This window comes from Megachile rotundata, chromosome 12 (genome assembly GCF_050947335.1).
Source record: "Megachile rotundata isolate GNS110a chromosome 12, iyMegRotu1, whole genome shotgun sequence".
Taxonomy (NCBI): domain Eukaryota; kingdom Metazoa; phylum Arthropoda; class Insecta; order Hymenoptera; family Megachilidae; genus Megachile; species Megachile rotundata.
Window position 1 is genome coordinate 9,049,186 of NC_134994.1, and position 21,809 is coordinate 9,070,994.

At 39.0% G+C, this 21,809-nt stretch overlaps 1 protein-coding gene across 5 annotated transcripts in view; it reads right to left on the reverse strand.

Annotated features, from left to right (window-relative positions):
* Trpgamma (Transient receptor potential cation channel gamma) overlaps positions 1–21,809 on the reverse strand; it is a 78,833-nt gene that overhangs the window by 31,686 nt on the left and 25,338 nt on the right. For 3 of the 5 annotated variants that reach the window (XM_076537924.1, XM_076537923.1, XM_076537926.1), the window contains exon 2: positions 13,313–13,365. In XM_076537924.1, the coding sequence (XP_076394039.1) occupies positions 13,313–13,346 (34 nt within the window). In that variant the 5' untranslated portion in view covers positions 13,347–13,365. Of the gene's footprint in view, positions 1–13,312; positions 13,366–21,670; positions 21,781–21,809 lie in introns of those variants that run through there. The other 2 variants (XM_076537925.1, XM_012282994.2) reach the window with 2 other exon arrangements.

Genomic DNA, 21,809 nt, shown 5'->3' on the forward strand with positions numbered 1-21,809 from the left:
TACTTGCTGTCGGATCACGTGAACAGGTTGATTTCGTTAGGGAACCAACGTGACTTCTGCCTCGCTATCGTTCCTTTTCACCGTCACGCGAAAATGGGTCAACGTTCGTTGGAAAAAGGGCGAGGGTGTAATCGAGCGGAAGGGAAAAGGACGGCACATATCGTCGATGGAGCAATTTTCGAATCGTGTCTGTGTTTGGCACCGATGGCTCGCGTAAACGTCAACAACGTGGTCTTAATCACTCGTTTTCCAAATTCACTCTGCGTTAATTGGCCTCAAATTTCACCGTCAAATTTTAAATTCTAATTAGGAAAATCTCCATTGTGAATTACTCCGTAATTAAGGCTAGTTTTCATCATTTATGCAATATTCACATAAAATTAAGAAAGAAAATTTATAGAGAGTGAAGGATATGAAAATTTATATAGAGTGAAGGGTATGAAAATTTATAGAGAGTGAAGGGTATGAAAATTTATAGAACAAGGAATTTAGAAGCTTGACATAAGAATTCGCAGGTTAGGAAATTCGACGTCTCGGAAATTAGAGCACGGTTCCATAAAAGGAGTATGTTTGATCCTTTCTCGGCATCGTGTACGTAATCTTAGCCGTCGTTTCAGACGTTTCGAGAGTATCCCAATATTGGTCGGGACGATAAACGGATAGACTCCTTTCACTTTCTGAAAGCTTTCATCGGTCGTAAGGTGATCCTGTCAATCCGGAATCTCTTTTGGTGATGGTAGATTGAACGATAACCGAAATTATGGTCGTTAATCATCGAATATTTATTCCCCCTTCGTTCTTATATTCCTAGATCCACACATTCTTCTATGTCTCCACATCTCTACGCTCCTAAATTATCGTATATTCCTATATTCCTAAATTTCTACATCCTTAAATTCACTGTAAAAATTACCTATTAAACTTGACAATTAAAATTACCTATCAAACTACTCGAATATCTCTACGCTCCTAAATTATCGTATATTCCTATATTCCTAAATTTCTACATCCTTAAATTCACTGTAAAAATTACCTACTAAACTTGACAGTTAAAATTACCTATCAAACTACTCGAATATTTCTACGCTCCTAAATTATCGTATATTCCTATATTCCTAAATTTCTTCATCCTTAAATTCACTGTAAAAATTACCTATTAAGCTTGACAATTAAAATTACCTATCAAACTACTCGAATATCTCTACGCTTCTAAATTATCGTATATTCCTATATTCCTAAATTTCTACATCCTTAAATTCGCTGTAAAAATTACCTACTAAACTTGACAATTAAAATTACCTATCAAACTACTCGAATATTAGGATTATACTTTAATGTAAAACACAAATCTTGATTTTGACGACAGAGTCATAATTCACTGCTCAGTCACAAAACACGGTACATCGAGCACTGTTTGATCTAATCAGATTGTCCAAGTGAAACAAACAATAACGATGGTTGCAAATGATACAAAGAGAAACACGTTCTCTGTTCAAGTTTAATTGCATCGATCGAATCACGAGGGATTGCGTTTCATCGCGATCGCAAGACCTCGTTATGGCTTCGAGTACCATTTTGCTTCGTGGCTCTTCAAACAACGCGGAGAGTTTCACTCCGTCGCTCTTGTTCTCGAAATCCGCTCGACGATAACCGGGCTTTGCGATTTTTCGAATATTTGTTTCAATCGTGCATGCTCGCCGCGTTCCGCGCGATCAAGCTAATTAATTAGAGGAAACGAGTGCATCGATTTAATATTTCCGATATCCATTACATTTTTCGTGACTTCAGTTTGTCGCGTATTTCATATCAAGAGGAAGAAACAGGAATATCTCGCTCGATTACTTGCAATTAAAATTCATCGTAATCACGGAATTATACCGGAGAACGTTTTAGACTTCGTTCGATTATTTGCAATTAAAATTCAGTATAATCACAGTATCATATTATAAATTACATTAAAATATGACTATAAAAAATCAGTCGGATGATAAGTCAGTCAGGGTACATAGTCATTATACAAAAAAAATTAATCAGTATACATAGATGTAAAATACAGACTACTTTTTGTTACAATTTGTAATATTACGTGTCCAAGAGATTTCAACCCTTGCAATCCACAAAAAGAGTACATGGCTCCTCGAAAGATTTATATCAAAATTGGAGAACACTCGAGCATGTATTCTTTGGGTCACGATGGGACACTGTCGGCGATACCGAAACGAATATGCGAGAGAAATAGTTTTCCAGAAATCGGAAGAATCCGTGGAAGCACTATTTCAAGCACCTGAAACGATTGAACACGAGAGGAAGGGTGCAGCTAAGGGTGCTACCCCTTAAACTTTATGACTTTGATCGAGCTCTCCATTCTTTTTCACGGATATCGAACGAATCGTTCCTGTTTAATCCCCGTCGCTCTCTATTCTTCTCTCCTTTTTTTCGGCGGAGTATAAAAGAATCGAGGCTGAAACGAGGCCTCTTTAAAAACGAGGATTTATACTTCTCCGGCGTGAAATTTTCGGAAGACTGCGTCCCGATATAGAGAACTGAAATACGACCGGTTCGTTCTGTTATCTGCGAGCCATTTCGCCAAGTTTTGCACTGTTCCAAAAGAGAAACGGCAGTTTTATGCTTGAAAATTCGGACAACGTAACGTTTAATATTTTATCTTCACTGTCGTTCAATTAGCGGTTCGTCTTCGTATTAAGAATCAAATCTTAAAGGAGGATACGTACAAATATCTTCAGTAAAGGTTTCATAATTTTTAAAGATTTGTAACTGTGTATAACAAGCAATAACTATGGAGACAGAACAATTGGCAAAACGTTTAATAGACCAAGTAGATTTGTACCAGTGCCCGCAGAGGATTAAATTGTATACTACTGTGATTGTATTTATGCAATTCAAAATTATCGTCGGAACGACTGCATGGAATATCGTCTGTTATCGGCAGAATCGAAATCTGATTTGAAATAGTAAACAGTAGTCGATAACAGTTGTTACGGAGACAGAGATAATGGAGAAACGAGGACAGAACCGAAGGGTAACTTTTTCACATTTACTCGGCTGCCAATCGCACGCCATTGAAATCGCGAGACGTAAAAAGCTGAGGAATTACAGGAAGATATAAAATTAGATACTACAAATTGTACGACTTCGGAAACAGTTTCAGACAGTATTCACGTACGGTTTTTCAATATGAACTTCATGTTTGATTAACAAGTGCATTCCTCTCTTGTCATCTAAGCGATAAGGCAGCTATGATAATTGCATAAAATCAGAAATATTCAATTTAATGAAACGAAGTTGCTAAGTTTCAATTTTTCTCGCAATTTGAACCAACTATAATTTCGCAAAACTATCCTCAAGATTCCCTGCAGAAGAATAAACTTCCTGCAGTAAAACTTCCGAAGCGTATTTCAAATTTCGTGCTCCATGTAAGATTAGTTCGTTCGTCATCAACTTCCGCGATACAATCATTTTAAAATGCTTGAAACTTTCTCGGGAACGATCATCCTAAGAGCTTCTTTCCTCCATAGTTCAGAGGAGTAAAAAAAAGATGAACGTTAGCGCGTTCTTTGCGTTCTAACAGGATAATTAGATTACCCGATGCACCATTGTAACACGCTAACTGTAACAAAGTTTCCCTGCTTTCGTTTCCACCACTTACCCCCCAGTTCTCTCTCGGTTTCTTTCGCGCGCAACGTCCTAGTTTGCGAGCGACAAAACTAATTTCTTTCAGCCGGAGATTCGAGGTCTCAAAATCTGCTCGAGGCGCGAGATTCGACATCCACGTGACGTAAGCCTAATTGCAAGGGAGGTAAGCCTAATTGCATTATTTCGTATCCCCCGTTAACTAAAGACGATCAACTGATTGACCCAGATTCACCCCGAATTACCATACCCGACCTCGTCCCGCAAAGTGTTACACTCCAAACTAAGGGTGGACTCGAATGGACGTCCGGAAGATGCGAAACCGACCATGCATTCATTTCGCGAATGTATGGAGACAGATCTATTGCGGATAATTTACGTGACTCGATTCTGTGATACGAACATTATACAGGTAGGTACAAGTATGTGTACGAAAGGTTCATACGTAATGAGTTTTGTATTGTCGATAGTCTACGGATGATCATGTATACACATACGATATACATGTTACACCAAGAAATATGATATACATGTGACACCAAGAAACATGATACACATGTGACACCAAGAAACATGATACACATGTGACATCAAGAAATATGATATACATGTGACACCAAGAAACATGATACACATGTGACACCAAAAAACATGATATACATGTGACACCAAGAAACATGATACACATGTGACATCAAGAAATATGATACACATGTGACACCAAGAAACATGATACACATGTGACACCAAGAGACATGATATACATGTGACACCAAAAAACATGATACACATGTGACACCAAAAAACATGATACATATGTGGCACCAAGAAATATGATATACACGTGACACCAAAAAACATGATATACATGTGACACCAAGAAACATGATACACATGTGACACCAAGAAACATGATACACATGTGACACCAAGAAACATGATACACATGTGACACCAAAAAACATGATACATATGTGGCACCAAGAAATATGATATATATGTGACACCAAAAAACATGATATACATGTGACACCAAGAAACACCATGTGACCTATGCATAGATTGTGGATCTCGTAAACCTCGTAGCATGGAATTTTTACTTTGAAGACCATAATTAAGTTTAATTATAAATAATGGATATAGAAAGTCTTCTTTCCACTTCCTTCGAAAAATCATGAGTTCATTATCTTTCTTATCTATGACTTTTTTTTAAGATATTTTGTAAGACTAGCTTTGAAGGCAATCATGATGAATTCGCACATTAGACGTGAATAGCTAATAGCCGGAGGAATTTCGGGTCGCTTATCATCGGGACGATTGATGCGAGTACACGATCACACCAACACATTATCGCAACCAGTGACCCAGGAAACGTGTCCTTTCATCGATTAGTCTATTACGTTCTGTCACACCATGATTCCTATCCTTCCGACTATTACGTTGCCTGCTTTCACCTGGAACATGTTCGCCAGATACGCATATTTACTAGCCTTACCATGAATAATTGCTACCCGAACCTTACATAACTCGTGAAAATTAGAAATTAGAGATCTGAGAGTAACCTCGAATTTCTGAAACATCTGTGAAATAATAGCTCTGAAATGTTTATGAGAACTTTCGGTCCATTTAATTGTTCTCGATACATTCCTAAATGAAAGCGTCGTTACTGAACAAACACGAAATGGTAGAGAAGCAGTAGAAACGAATCGTTTGTGGTCAGACGAGGTAGTCCGAAGCCAGCTGGCTTGAAATCACACAGAAAAAGGTTCGTAGCAAAGGTTCTCGGGTTCAACCGCAGCATTCATTCCGTTCCTTCGAAAAGATCGCCGCCAGACAAAGGAACAGATAATTTATACTTCTACCAAACGTTTGTGTTTCGGAAAGAAGACTCGAATTGATCAGTCCGTTCGTAGGCTTACAGATTACACTTTCTTTTTTGCAGCGGAGAAATTAAAAAGTTGAACGCCAGCTAGGGTCAAACGTAACGACGCTCTGCTGTGTTAAGCTTGATGAATACCTTTTGCGCGTTGCTGGGGCAACTTACAAAGGACGTCTCATGATATTGGCTTTTCGCCAAGTTACATACACAGACGGTGGATCCATATTAAATACGTAATTAAGGATATGTAGGACGCATAGATTTTATTATCTTAATGATTAGTTACTGCAAAATAAAGCGAAAGTAAAAAGTGTCATAGTGCTGTTGCAATTTTTTGGACGTTGAATGGTTTGTGTAGTTCGCGTGATCTCTAGGCCACGCCAATCAAGATAAAGCAGCGATGAAAGGTTTAATGAGTCCGAAAATTAATTATCGTGGCAATTGACGGTAACGTAATTCAATTGCAAAGGCTCGGTTCGCGTTATAATTATAACGTCATAAACGCCAACGTGACCTGTTAAAGAGAACGCTACTATTGATAGATATTCAGCTCTCGGACCGATACAATTGAAAACGATCGATGCACGTCACACAGAATTTAAATGGCTAAATTCGCGATCAATATATATTGCAGAATGTTGTCGATATTTCAACAGCGACAATATTGATCTCCGTAACGATCTAACTATTTAATGAAACGTTATTGTTGCAAAGAAGTCCACGGATACTTGGAATTCAGGTTAACCCGGATTTTTTCAAGGTATAAACGATTCCGTGTACCGGGTCCTTTACGTCCGGCAAACTTTTCTAATTAAACGTGGCAGCGCAAGACGAGTAATAGGCCGCTCAATTATCATCGCGTTAACTTTGACTCTCGTCCCATTTTGCTTTTAATTTACGCTCTCAATCTATCGAGGAGCTTATCGATTCGCGGTAAAAACACCAGCAAAAAAACAGTTTCCTGTCTCTTTGATCCAGGCTGTGGTTTCACGACACGAAATTTATGCGAAAAATTTCGAAGCGGTTTTTTGTTAATACATGTTTTATGACCGGACACGCAGACTCTAGGTAGATCACATTTATCTCATTCAGAGTTCTTCGCGCTAAAACAGAGCATGCAGTTCTACCTCACGCGTCAAAGGAGCACCGCAGCAGCTACTTAATGAGCAGACTTCTCGTTAACGAAGATCTGCAGAGGTCTTTAATTAAATTCGTACCTCGTGTATCGTTCTTCGAGAAAAGCCGGGAATTTTCGTCGACAGATATTGCTTCTAGACGAGATACCGATTCGATTAAATGGCAATTATTAATGTGAGAGCCATCGAGACACGCCTGTTTCATTTGTGTCAATTATCACAATTTGCGTAACAAGTTTAATTACGGTTTGCGGTAGATGAATCGTGAAGATGTACATTGTAACGCATTGGGAATAGAACGTAATTCAACGTATAGGTTCATGGGTAATTTAACGCGTAGTATTTCTGTGGTAATACAAATCGTGGTGATTGAGAACGTAATCCAGTATGTAGTAATTCATGTGATAATCCAGCGTGTGGTAAACGCGTCGTAACTTAATGCAGTGATAGTCCAATCATTGGTAACTCGACGCGATGTAATCTAACCAGGTGCGATGCAGCGCGTAGTAATGTAACGTGAAGTAATCTAACGCGTAGTAATTCAACATGTGATAATCCAGCGTGTGGTAATCCAACGCGTCGTAACTTAATGCAGTGATAATCCAATCATTGGTAACTTAACGCGATGTAATCCAACGGGTTGCGATGCAGCGCGTAGTAATGTAACGTGAAGTAATCTAACGCGTAGTAATTCAACACGCGATAATCCAGCGTGTGGTAATCCACCGCGTCGTAATTTAATGCAGTGATGATCCAATCATTGGTAACTCGACGCGTTGTAATCTAACCGGTTGCGATGCAGCGCGTAGTAATGTAACGTGAAGTAATCTAACGCGTAGTAATTAAACACGTGATAATCCAGCGTGTGGTAATCCACCGCGTCGTAATTTAATGCAGTGATGATCCAATTATTGGTAACTCGACGCGATGTAATCTAACAGGTTGCGATGCAGCGCGTAGTAATGTAACGTGAAGTAATCTAACGCGTAGTAACGTAACGTGAAGTAATCTAACGCGTAATAACGTAACGTGTAATAATCTACCGCGCAGTAATCCGCTAAACAGTACAACATCTAACGTTATCTAACGAAATTTTGAACGCGAAATCTCCCTTCATCAATTTCTCACAAATCACTGAAAAAGAGAAAGTGTCTAAACATACAACTCCATTAGCATAAACATCCGCGACTTAATTCATTGGCTCCATGTTATCGCAAGGACTAACATCCGCGAATACAGTGGTTGAAAATTTAATTACATGCGTTCTGCGGGCAAGTCGGATGAATTTAATGCGACGGTTCGCCACGTTTTACGATCTTCGGTTAGAAATCTGCATACTCTCGAACAGGGAACACGCGTGAGTGAAACGGAGAGTAAAAATTTTCGAGACACATAATTTATGGTTACAGCGTACGCGATGGTTTCGCTTTCGCGTATAATTAAAAGCTACGGAATATTTCATGGGCAAAACTGGAGGAACCGCGTCGGCACTGTTCCACGCAAGCTGCTATCGTTAATTAGGATTAATTGCGTGGGAACGTCATTACGCAGCTTACGAGCTGATAACTTGGCAATTAACTAATAAGCCTATGGGCAGGTTTGCAGCTGTCGCGCGACTTATGATTACCAATCTCGTTGCTTGTTCTATTGTATTATCCCTTTATCGATGAAAACATGCATCAAGTCAATTTTCATGGTGCATCAAATTATTTTGCGATTCTGAGTATGTGTTGAGTATGTTGAGTATGTTGAGTACATTGAGTATATTGAGTATATTGAGTATATTGAGTATGTTGAGTATGTTGAGTATGTTGAGTATGTTGAGTATATTGAGTATATTGAATACATTGAGTACATTGAGTATATTGAATACATTGAGTATATTGAGTGCATTGAGTATATTGAGTATATTGAATACATTGAGAATATTGAGTATATTGAATACATTGAGTATATTGAGTATGTTGAATACATTGAGTATATTCAGTACATTGAGTACATTGAGTATGTTGAGTACATTGAGTATATTGAATACATTGAGTATATTGAGTGCATTGAGTATATTGAGTATATTGAATACATTGAATACATTGAGTATATTGAATACATTAAGTATATTGAGTATATTGAATACATTGAGTATATTGAGTATATTGAATACATTGAGTATATTGAGTATATTGAATACATTAAGTACATTGAGTATATTGAGTACATTGAATATATTGAGTATATTTAATACGTTGAGTACATTGACTACATTGACTACATTGACTACATTGAGTACATTGAGTACATTGAGTACATTGAGTACATTGAGTACATTGAGTACATTGAGTACATTGAGTACATTGAGTACATTGAGTACATTGATTACATTGAGTACATTAAGTACATTGAGTATATTGAGTATGTTATTCTTTAACGTAGCTTAACTTATTTCTACAAAGTACGACTTTAATAAGAGTAACAATTTTAAACTAAATAATCATCCTTCGGTCTTCAGAATATCACCAGTGTTGTCATTATTGGTTCGACCATAAAAATGTCATAGTAAAGTGCACTACGAAGAGTGCAGTATGTAAATCTTTCAATGAAGAAAGTTTTTCTGCACAGACTGAAACATCGGAGGTATCCTTGGAAGACAACGTCTGGCAAACGATTATTCCTGTCAGAAGCAATTCACGCCACTCGAAAGAGTGGAATGTATAAGCAAGCAGCTGTTGAATGCCGGGTTACACAACGCGTTTTCCATAAGTCTCTGTATCTCCGTGTTCCAATTCCGTTCCTATTCTTCGAATAATCAGCACCCTGTTATGCTGGACGAGATCCGCACCCAATGTCCTTCGATCCTATCAACTTTTTACGGTCTACCATGTTCAACGCCCTTGCATCCCCTGCGCGACTCTCTCGGGGGATATTTCTAAGAATCAACGAAATTGCACGGCCACCGGATTATTCTCTTTTTTTATCAACAGTATTCAGCTTCCGGGCAATAAGTCGAATATTTCGTTCGCAAATATTTTTTTCCATTTTATAGGTCGAATGTGTACGATATGCAGATACGAGAGAATTGTTGTTTGCACAAATATACGGCTAAATATTTTCGTTCTCGTGTTACATCGGTTTTGCTATTTTTTTCGAGGAATATCCGAAACTATTTGTAGCTTTAATACGTTATGTCACGGAGTGATCAACGTGCAAAAATTGCTCGAATGGGAAAAACATTCGGTATTATTTTCTTTTACAAAACAACCGCAAATTTCGATGTTCGCTGTGTGCATAGCAATTCCAATATGTTTGCCAGTGGACGTGTTAACACGATATCGAGGCACCTCATCAGCTATCGCACACTTTATTGCAGTCATTATACGTTTAATGGTTACTACAGGCAAAAAGAATTAATAGCAATTACGTTCACTTTTATCGGGACATACGTTTCGAAATACCCTGTATTTTCACTGGTCCCGGGTTTATGGTTAAGGCTCCACATCTCACCCATCTCGTGGAATGTCCTGACGGAAGTAGCTATCCGTCCTGGTTTTTCTTATCGGCGTCGTCAGGGATATCATATCGAGGCCCGAGAAGCTTCGCGAAAATAGGAAACAAATGACGCGAAAATGGCGAGGGTGTGGCAGAGATAAACGAGTTGTCGCTATTTCTTTTCGTAAAGGATATGTTGATTTAGAAGGGCGTCTTCGATAAGCTTTAACCTCGTTCAGAGCCTGCATCCATTTTTATCTGCGTTAAACTTCAGCTTTATATCCCGTAAATACCACTCTGCAATATTTCTATGTTATTAAATTGCATCTACATCGATCGAAATTATTCCGATATTCCGATATCGAACACATGTCGAACATTAATGCATTTTCACCAAAGTTTAAACTTATTATTCGTGTAGCATAAGTGCAATTCTGTAATGCTTTTATGTCATAAAATCTACTTTCTATGTCCCAAACTTTGCACGTATAAGTCATCTAACAGCTAGCTTTTATACTATGAATATTAATGAAACGTTTATACCGTTATTTTCATCACGCGCTCTAAATTGATGTACCATACCAATTTCGCGATACATTTCATCAAATTTCCGATCGCCAATAAATGTAAAAAATCCAGTTAAACAAAAAAATCGTATAAATTCAAAAAGAAAACTTTTACACTCGAAAGCATAAAATCATCGGGAAAATATTTTTACACGAAAGAGAGAGCGGTAGCCCAACCATTCGATATCGTGTCATAAATGTTATCGTAAGAGGCCTGGGCCCCCCGTTTCGCTTTCCAAAACGATCATTCATTGTGATCAACGACGTGCAACGAACACATGACCCACGATGTTAGTGTTGTCGTGCGCAAAGTATCGATCGCGAAAGAACGATCGAATATGCAACACGTTTTTTCGCCGCTGAAAATTCATATAACGCTGTAGATACCGAATCCCCTCACATATTCATGCACCTCGACCTGTTTCGTTGTTTTCGTTGACTTTCTAATCTTCTGCCGATACGAAATTAAAATTTTTAGGCGTCCCTACATTCTGGGTGCTTTGCCTGCAGGAAGTTTTACGGAAATGCAGATTTTTGAATAATTTGTCAGATGTTTTTTAAATTTTGAACTCCTAACTCATATTGGTTCATCCTTAAAATGTGGATTCATCAAATTTTTACATTCATAAATTCTCACACCCCTAAATTTCTACAGTCCCAATTTCCTACGTTTTCAATTTCCTATACCTCTAAATTTCTACATATCCAAATTTCTACACCCCCGAATTTTTACACCTCCAAATTTCTACGTCTCCAAATTCCTACACCCCCCAATTTCTACGTTTCCAATTTCCTACACCTCCAAATTTCTACACCCCCAAATTTCTACGCCTCCAAATTTCTACGTTTCCAATTTCCTACACCTCCAAATTTCTACACCCCCAAATTTCTATGCCTCCAAATTCCTACGTTTCCAATTTCCTACACCTCCAAATTTCTACACCCCCGAATTTCTACACTCCCAAATTTCGACGCCTCCAAATTCCTACACCCCCCAATTTCTACGTTTCCAATTTTCTACACCTCCAAATTTCTACACCCCCGAATTTCTACACCGCCGAATTTCTACACTCCCAAATTTCTACGCCTCCAAATTCCTACACCCCCCAATTTCTACGTTTCCAATTTCCTACACCTCCAAATTTCTACACCCCCAAATTTCTACGCCTCCAAATTTCTACGTTTCCAATTTCCTACACCTCCAAATTTCTACACCCCCAAATTTCTATGCCTCCAAATTCCTACGTTTCCAATTTCCTACACCTCCAAATTTCTACACCCCCGAATTTCTACACTTCCAAATTTCTACGCCTCCAAATTCCTACACCCCCCAAATTCTACGTTTCCAATTTTCTACACCTCCAAATTTCTACACCCCCGAATTTCTACACTCCCAAATTTCTGCACCCCCGAATTTCTACGCCTCCAAATTCCTACACCCCCCAATTCCTACGTTTCCAATTTCCTACACTCCCCAATTTCTACACCCCCGAATTTCCACACCCCCGAATTTCTATACCTCCAAATTTCTACACACCCCTAAACTTCTACGCTTCCAAATTCCTACACCCCCCAATTCCTACACTCCCAAATTCCTACACCCTCAAATTTCTAAATCCTCAAATTTCTACACTCCCCAATTTCTACACTCCCCGATTTCTACACCTCCAAAATTCCTACCGTCCCAAATTCCCACACCCCAAAATTTCCAACCTACCACCTCCCCATCTCCCAAAATCCTCCACCACCAACTCCATCATTTTCCACATGACATTATTTGAAAGAAAGCCTCGAGAGCCAAGCGTACGTTAACTGACTCCTTAGGCGATAAAACGTTTGCACCGTCAGGTTCGTGAGTGGGCGTTTCCGGTGCATCGTGCGAATTTATTAGGATCGCTCAGGGTCTATGAACGACCAGCGAGAAAAATCGATGCAACGCGGCCACGGAACACGCAACGCGAAGGAACCGACGGAGAAACGGAAGTTGGAACCTAGGTTAACCCCGTGGCAGCGTGAAATCACCTCTGGGGTAATGACACCATTTTTCTTCTTAGTCTTCAGTCACTGACACTGGGTTTAGTTATTAACCGTACCGACCTGGAAATTTATTCGTGACTTTTTATCGCGTATCTGTGCTGCCCCAATATTTAAATCCTTCTATTTTTATTTGCTTTTATTTCCCTTTCATTTTTCTCGTTAAATCGCGGTCTCTTTTTAAAACCTCGTTTCGCTACGTTTTAGAGGTTTTTACTGAAACTATTTTTTCACTTTGGAAATTAATAGATTGCCTGAAAATTTAATACCATATTTTTGATCGGTTATATTCCGTAATCGTATCAAATTCAACAAATCTAATTTCCAATTTACATTTTCAATTTTTATATAATACGAAAATTATTGATATAACCGAAAGCGAATACAAATGAAAGGCTTTCGAAGAGCGTTAATTTGCGTAACAAGTAGAAAATGAAACGTGCTAATAAACTTCCAATAGCTACAAAGTCGTGTGAGAGAAGTAGGACAGTTAGGCGGCAAGTGTCGAAGGAAGTGCAACAATAAACCCGGACATAAAATATTGAAAGCGATTCGTACGCTACCTGTACTCACCGATCTCCGGTATGTTCCTGTCATGATTTCCCTCGGTGGAAAACTGCAACAGAAAAAAGAACACACGGAAGATGAAAGTTGAACGATCGTCGCAAGTAGATTTCGATTCGCGAACCAACACATTTTTTCTCCGATAGAAATCGCATCGACTCGCGGTTCGTTTCGCGGGCACATTTTCTCTTTTTCATATTTCCCTGTTAATGGACCGCGTTCGATGGAATACCCTTTCGTCGAGGAGTCAAATGGATTGGAGGAGAGAAGCTTTTAGCATGGGACAGCATTCTATCGGGCAAGGAAAATTTATCGGTTTCCTGATGGCTGCAGTGATTCATGCTAATAAAATATTTCAACCCCTACTTGTACACCCTCGATTACCCCTATTTCGCGCTGCGGAACGTCCTCGCTTTTCTTATACGCGCTCGTTGTTTTGTATTATTTATTTCATTTTGTAGTTAATTTTGATATGATGTTGATATGGTCAGGTTTTTTTATTTGTTACTTTTATGAGATTTTTGGGAGCTTTGAAATTTTCGGGTTGTGAAGCTTCATGTCTCTTGATTTTGTTGAAAGTTCAGCTATTTTGAGGTTATGGAGCTTCATGTCTTTTGATTTTATTGAAAGTTCAACAATTTTGAGGTTATGAAGCTTCATGTCTCTTGATTTTGTTGAAAATTCAACAATTTTGAGGTTATGAAGCTTCATGTCTCTTGATTTTGTTGAAAGTTCAGCAATTTTGAGGTTATGAAGCTTCATGTCTCTTGATTTTGTTGAAAGTTCAGCAATTTTGAGGTTATGAAGCTTCATGTCTCTTGATTTTGTTGAAAGTTTAGCAATTTTGAGGTTATGAAGCTTCATGCCTTTTGATTTTGTTGAAAGTTCAGCTATTTTGAGGTTATGAAGCTTCATGTCTATTGATTTTTTTAGAGTTTTGATTGTTTGAAGTTATGAAGCTTGATATCTCTTGATTTTGTTCAGAGCTTTTTTAAATTTTGAGGTTATGAAGCTTCATGTCTTTTGATTTTGTTGAAAGTTCAGCAATTTTGAAGTTATGAAGCTTAATGTCTATTTATTTTTTTCAGAGTTTAGATTGTTTGAAGTTATGAAGCTTGATATCTCTTGATTTTGTTCAGAGTTTTTTGAAATTTTGAGGTTACGAAGCTTCATGTCTTTTGATTTTGTTGAAAGTTCAGCAATTTTGAAGTTATGAAGCTTCATGTCTATTGATTTTTTTCAGAGTTTAGATTGTTTGAGGTTACGAAGCTTGATATCTCTTGATTTTGTTCATAGCTTTAAAATTTTGAGGTTATGAAGCTTGGTATCTCGAGCCTTTCTCTACAATTTTGAACCATTAAGACCTCACAATATTTTGTATTTTAAAATTGCATACACGTGAGGACTTAGAACTCCGAATTAAATTCTGAAAATTTGTACTGAACAAAACCTTAAAATTCCACATTCCACTTTCAAACTTCTAAACCTTGAAACTTCAGAAAGTTTGCAAACCAAGTAATCATAAAATGGCTCCGAAAGTGTCTCGACAGAAGTCCTCCATTTAGAAACTCTGCTAATCGTCCATATAAAAGATTTGCAAAGAATATGCGTGATAAATTCACAGAATAAAAGACTAAACCGTTATCAGCGTGCATATATTTCGAAGGTCGTTCCCTGCCGCCTGGGAAATCGCTGTCTACGCAAAGGGAATGTAAAGATACCGTAGCGCGCAAACTACATCAGCGATTTCTGAAAGGGAGAAATCGAACGCGGAAGTTTCAGCGTACTTTTTACGAAATCCTTATATAAAGATTTTTCTTAAAAGAAGCGTGTCTTAACAAAACAGGTTCGTGCTCCTCAGGGACGTCTTGTTTTTCTCTCGGCAACGAGCGTCCAGAATGTCGAATAGTCTATGAATATTTCCTTGGAATACGAGGGAACTCACGAGAACCTATTTCTTACGTTTTATTTTCAAGTTAACTTCCTCCGAGCGATTTATCGTCGACGATTTTAACACTGTTCGATGCACCCGGGTTTAAACGGCAATTACCTTTCGTTCCGCTTTTTAACTCGAATGTCCAAAATTGTTCCTGTGAAATTAATATTCAGAACGGTGCCGCGCGAGTTACCTTCAATGGACGGACGTATTCGAACGTTTCTAAAATGTGCGCACGAATCCTCCACGGAATTTGAATCACGCTTGGGTAATGTCTTTAACAGCAAACAATGTTTCAATTCTACGAATTCGCTGGCACTTCCTAATTTCTTTTACCGACTTAATTCACAAAGTAGAAGAAGGAAGGAGTTCGATGAAAGGAGAAGTAAATAGCAATTTTATTAGATGATCGCTTTAGCAGAAAGGATGATTTGCAATATGAATTCTATCTCGTATAATCAGGTAATATCCGACAGAACTGTTGATTCGATTTCTTCAAAGAACAGGTTCGTTCAAATTGAATTTAAATTAGGAACATTTATATTACCGATTGCTTTCGGAAGTTGCGTCAGAGGTAACTATTGCAGTGTTGAGACAAATAAGGGAAATCTAGATGTTACATTATGATTACATGAATTTCAGGATCCTTGATTATGCAAATAATTGGTATTAAACTCCACATCTGGTTTGAATGTAATTTTGAATTTTTGTGTCTGAAGGGTAATGTGCGTCGCGAGTGCGTCACGAGTGTATCATGACTCTGTGACGAGTGTGTCATGAATATGTCACGAGTGCGTCACGAGTGTGTCACGAGTGTGTCACGAGTGCGCCATGAATGTGTCACGAGTGTGTCATGAGTATGTTATGAGTGCGTCAAGAGTGCGTCAGGATTGGGTCATGAATATATCACGAGTGCGTCATGAGTGTGTCATGAGTCTGTGACATGTGTGTCACGAGTGCGTCATGAATGTGTCATGAATGTGTCATGAGTGTGTCATGAGTATGTCATGAGTATGTCACGAGTGCGTCAAGAGTGCGTCAGGAGTGGGTCATAAATATATCACGAGTGCGTCATGAGTGTGTCATGAGTCTGTGACGAGCGTGTCACGAGTGTGTCATGAGAGCATCACGAGTGCGTCACGAGTGCGTCACCATATTATAATCGAAACTAATTACAAAACCCTACCAAAATGTCACTCATACAACAAACAAAACTACCAATTCTAATCCCACCTTAATTTATCTTTCTTCCACGACAAATTTCGCCAACATCCAAGTCCCTAAGAATTTTTAAAAAATCTTCGTGAACAATACCAGTGATAATGTTTGATTTACGATCCATAAGTCCAGCATTCAAGCATGAGCTAGCGTTTTTCTATTGTTGCGATTCTAAAGTGCTTGATGGAGTTCCCTTTTCCATCTTCAATCGAGGTAGTCCTTTATCGTTCCTGGTGAAAAGATTCCACCAGGAATCCTTCTTTCGGTGAAAACATTCGTCGAACCGTGGAGCTTCATTTATTTCGCTCCGTTCGAAAGCGAGAAAAGAGAAATCTGGCAATATATAACCTTTGATATTTAACGTTGCGATTAACGCCTGCTTTTCCTCTATTTCTCACGCTTTCGATCGACTAATTGATATTTCCTCGGCTACCTTTTGGCGAGTCTTTTCAGAAACATTCCTGTCCAACACGTATTTTTCGCTGTCGAGCTCTGTTTCATGTGTCAACGAAGGAGAAAATGTCGTTTATCGACGGTTGATGGTTGGTTCGTGGAAAATCTACACGTTTCTCCTTTTCTCTTCTAAATGTATCGAAGTCTCAGGGGCTCAATTCATGATTGTTGGAGCAATTTAATGTTTCAGAAGATGATAGAAATTTAACGCGATGGAATGCAACGATGATACGGGTTATAGAAATTTAATGCGGGGGAATTTACCGCTTGGATATTTCACTACGGCGATTGAACGTGTGGAAATTCGATGTGATTAAATTTGATGCAGTTAGACATACTTTGCGTGGGAATTCGGCGCGTTCGAAATTCTATGTGTGCGAAGTCGGCGTGGTTGACATTCTACGCGTACGAATTCGACGCGTTTGGAAATTCTACGCGTGGTAATTCGACACGTTTGAAATCCATGCGTGGAAATTCGGCGCGCTTAGAAATTCCACGCGTCGAATTTCCACGCGAAGAAATTCGGTGCAATTAGAAATTCCACGCGTCGAATTTCCACGCGTAGAAATTCGGTGCAATTAGAAATTCCACGCGTCGAATTTCCACGCGTAGAAATTCGGCGCGCTTAGAAATTCCACGCGTCGAATTTCCACGCGTAGAAATTCGGTGCAATTAGAAATTCCACGCGTCGAATTTCCACGCGTAGAAATTCGGTGCAATTAGAAATTCCACGCGTCGAATTTCCACGCGTAGAAATTCGGTGCGATTAGAAACCCTACGCGTGGAAGTTCAACGCATCGAATTTCCACACGCCGAATTTCCACGCGTAGAATTTCCACGCATAGAGTTTCTAAACGCACCGAATTTACACGCGTAGAAATTCCACGCGTAAGGTTTCTAATCGTTCCGAATTTCCATGCATGGAGATTCCACGCGTCGAATTTCCACGCGTAGAAATTCGGTGCGATTAGAAACCTTACGCGTGGAAATTTTACGCGTCGAATTTCCACGCGTAGAAATTCGGAGCGAATAGAAACCTTACGCGTGGAAATTTTACGCGTCGAATTTCTACGCGTAGAAATTCGGAGCGAATAGAAACCTTACGCGTGGAAATTGTACGCGTCGAATTTCCATGCGTAGAAATTCGGTGCGATTAGAATCGCTACACGTGGGAATTCGGTGCGATTAGAAACCTTACGCGTGGAATTTCTACGCATGTAAATTCGGTGCGTTTAGAAACTCTATGCGTGGAAATTCCACGCGTGGAAATTCGATGTGTAGGAATTCAACGCGTGGAAATTCGACGCGTTTCGAATCCCTACGCATGGAAATTCTATGCATGGAAATTCGACACAATTAAAATACCTATGCGTGGAAATTCTACGCGTAGAAATTTAATAAAACTTGATACCATTCAATTGATTTCACTAGTGGATTACAGTGTATACGGATCACAGTGAAATAAAAATGAAAAGCGTTAATTACCGATCGATCGCCAGAATTAACTATGTGGACTCGATTTCCTGTTGGAGTCCTCCTTTCGCTATAGGATTATTAAATCGATGATTAATTAAACGCTAACATTTCGATGCGTGTTCGATAAAGCTTCAATTTAAATCGCTCCTTGTTAATACAGCGTTCCGAATACCGGACCAACGATCGATCCTTAATTACTAGATCACTCAGCAAACAAACGTTAAATTACCAGAGGAATCAATCACAAAGTTTTGTTCATCAAGATTCTTTTCCGGAGTCGACGAATTTCGCGTTTTATCAGTTGCATTATACAAGTTTTCACGTTAAGGAGTATGGCTGCCAAAAGGAGGAACAAGAAATTGGTAACTATCGAACGCTTAAGAAATTTATTACTCTTCTGCCCTACGAGCCTGTCTACTGTGTCGGAGCCTCGAGATTTATTCACGATTCCCGACAACTGGAATCGAATAAATCTTAAACGAATTTCGACTATTGCCATTTCATTGTTAACATCGATACATCTCGTTCCTTTCAAGGATGTAACCAGTTTTTGGTTCTGACCAACTTCGGGAACATAAATAATGTGGTGTGTGTGTACTTTGTAATTGTATGGTATGTGTGTGTTTGACATGGGTGCATAATATGAATGAAGCTTGCGTATGGTATGATTGAAGTTTGCATGTAATGAAGGTTGCTAGAAGATTGTCTTTTTGGTGCGATTGAATGTTTTGAGAAGAAGCTGAGAGGGCATTGCTTTGTGAGAGTTTGAGAGGAAAAGACGTGAGAATTTTGTAATTTGAGAAGTTTCATCTTTGTGTTGCAATTCATTAATTATACCCAGTAATATTTTGTTAATAAATTTCATGCATTATATTTAATTATTAGATATTATTCTACAATAATTTGTATTTAAGTATGCACTAAGTATGTATACATTAAAAAGTATTTATTCATAAATACATACATACATATTTTAATACATGTCTAGAATTTTGAGAAATAGTATTAGGTAAATGAAGTAACATTTTAAAAAGCGCAAATCTTCGTGATAGTTTGATGCATGGCAGGGTTCTATCAGGTTTCCGATATCGCCACTCATTGCATTTTTTCGCGATAGATCACGTTGGATCGCCACATTCAAGATTTCTATGAGCAAGATTTACGCGAGTAGGACTTATATGCGACAGAACTCGTTAGATTTTCATGCGGTGAATTTTTATTGCGTTATATTTACACGTGCGAAGTTTCCACGCGTTACAATTTTATTTGGCAAATTTCCATGCATGGAATTTCCATATGCGCTGAATTTTCATGTGTCGAATTCTCATGCGACAAATTTACAGCCGTCGAATTTTCACTCGTTGGGTTTGTGGGTTCTGAATTTCGACGCGTTGGATTTTTACTCGCATCGAATTTCCACGCTTAGAATTTCCACGCTTACAATTTCCACGCGTAGAATTTCCAAGCTTAGGGCTTCCAAACGCGCTGAATTTCCACGCGTCGAATTTCCATGTGTAGAATTTCCACGCGTAGAATTTCCACGCTTAGGGTTCCCAAACGCGCCGAATTTCCATGCGTTGAATTCCTACGCACCGAATTCCCATGCGTCGAATTTCCACGCGCTGAATTCCGACGCACCAAATTTCCACACCTCGAATTTCCAAGCGTAGAATTTCCATGCGTTGAATTCCTATGCACCGAATTCCCATGCGCCGAATTTCCACGCGTTGAATTCCTACGCCCCGAAATTCCAAGCGTAGAATTTCCACGCTTAGGGTTCCCAAACGCGCCGAATTTCCACGCGCTGAATTCCTACGCACCGAATTCCCATGCGCCGAATTTCCACGCGTTGAATTCCTACGCACCGAATTCCCATGCGCCGAATTTCCACGCGCTGAATTCCTACGCACCAAATTTCCACGCCCCGAATTTCCAAGTGTAGAATTTCCACGCGCTGAATTCCTACGCACCGAATTTCCCATGCGCCGAATTTCCACGCGTTGAATTCCTACGCACCGAATTCCCATGCGCCGAATTTCCACGCCCCAAAATTCCAAACGCAGAATTTCCACGCTTAGGGTTCCCAAACGCGCCGAATTTCCATGTGCCGAATTCCTACGCACTGAATTCCCATGCGCAGAATTTCCGCGGGCTGAATTCCTACGCACCAAATTTCCACGCCCCAAAATTCCAAGCGTAGGGTTTCCAAGAGCGTCCAACTTCCATAAGTTGAATTTCCACGCACTGAACAAATCTTTTCAGAAGAGCAATAACATCGAATAAATTTGAACCAATCCTTCATCAGTCTTTTCTCGCTCTTCGATACTGTCTACCCAAGCTCCTCAAGCTTTCCGTGCTTTATAACAAATAGCGTACGAAGCATTTCGGATCGAAGGACTCGAGGTAAGCTTGAACAGCTGCGAACTGTATCCAGGAATTCGTAGGATACCGGTGAGTAGCTCATTCTTTGGTTTCTCGTAGCTCGGGAGAGAATGAGGCAGAAGGAGAAGGTACTAATCCAGCAGGAACGACGCGACGCTTTGGTTAACGAACACGAAAACGATCGTCCGCGTAGCCGAAGGCTGTGGAAAACTCGTTTCCACGTAATGTTTGAACTCCTTAGAACTGTTATTTAAACGTCATCGGGAAAATCGATTTCCATTATTTCGCGAGATATTGCGCAAAGTTCTAAGTATACGTTTGATCATATTATCTGGAGCACGGAATACATCTTCCTTGTATTATTGATCTTTTATTCGATTTTTATTCTCTTTTTCATGGTACGTTTTATCGACATTCGGTGATATTGGGTGGATAATTGCGCGAATCGGAGGAACAAATTTTATTTGAAATTGTGGACGGGGAATTGAGATGAAAGATGGTGGTATGGGATTTTCTTGCAGAAGGTATTTTAGTTTTGATTATTCTATTTTTTTCTGGGGTGGTCAGAAATTATTTATTGTTTATTGTAGCTATTGTATATTGTCTAGTATAGCTGTTGTATATTTTATATTGTAACTATTGTGTAGTGTGTAATATATCTGTTGTATATTGTCTATTGTAACTATTGTGTTGATTGTCTATTATATGTATTTGTTATATATTGGTAAAATATCGTACGTCATATGAGGGTGCTATTTGGATCATGACAAAAACAATTTTGCACAAAATTTGTACATATACACACATGTCAGTCTCTCCTAACAAAAGTCATCAGCAACAAACACCAAAAAATACTCCTCAAACTCATCACAATTTTAATCTTCCAACTTACTCGGTTAAAAAGAGCAGTGGAATTAGAATCCTCTCTTCTCCAAATTCATGAATATTCTGACGACGCGAAATATAATACTAAACACCATCGATTTCTCGGCCCGTACACTTTCAAACTTGTCACGAAGAAATTTAATCCG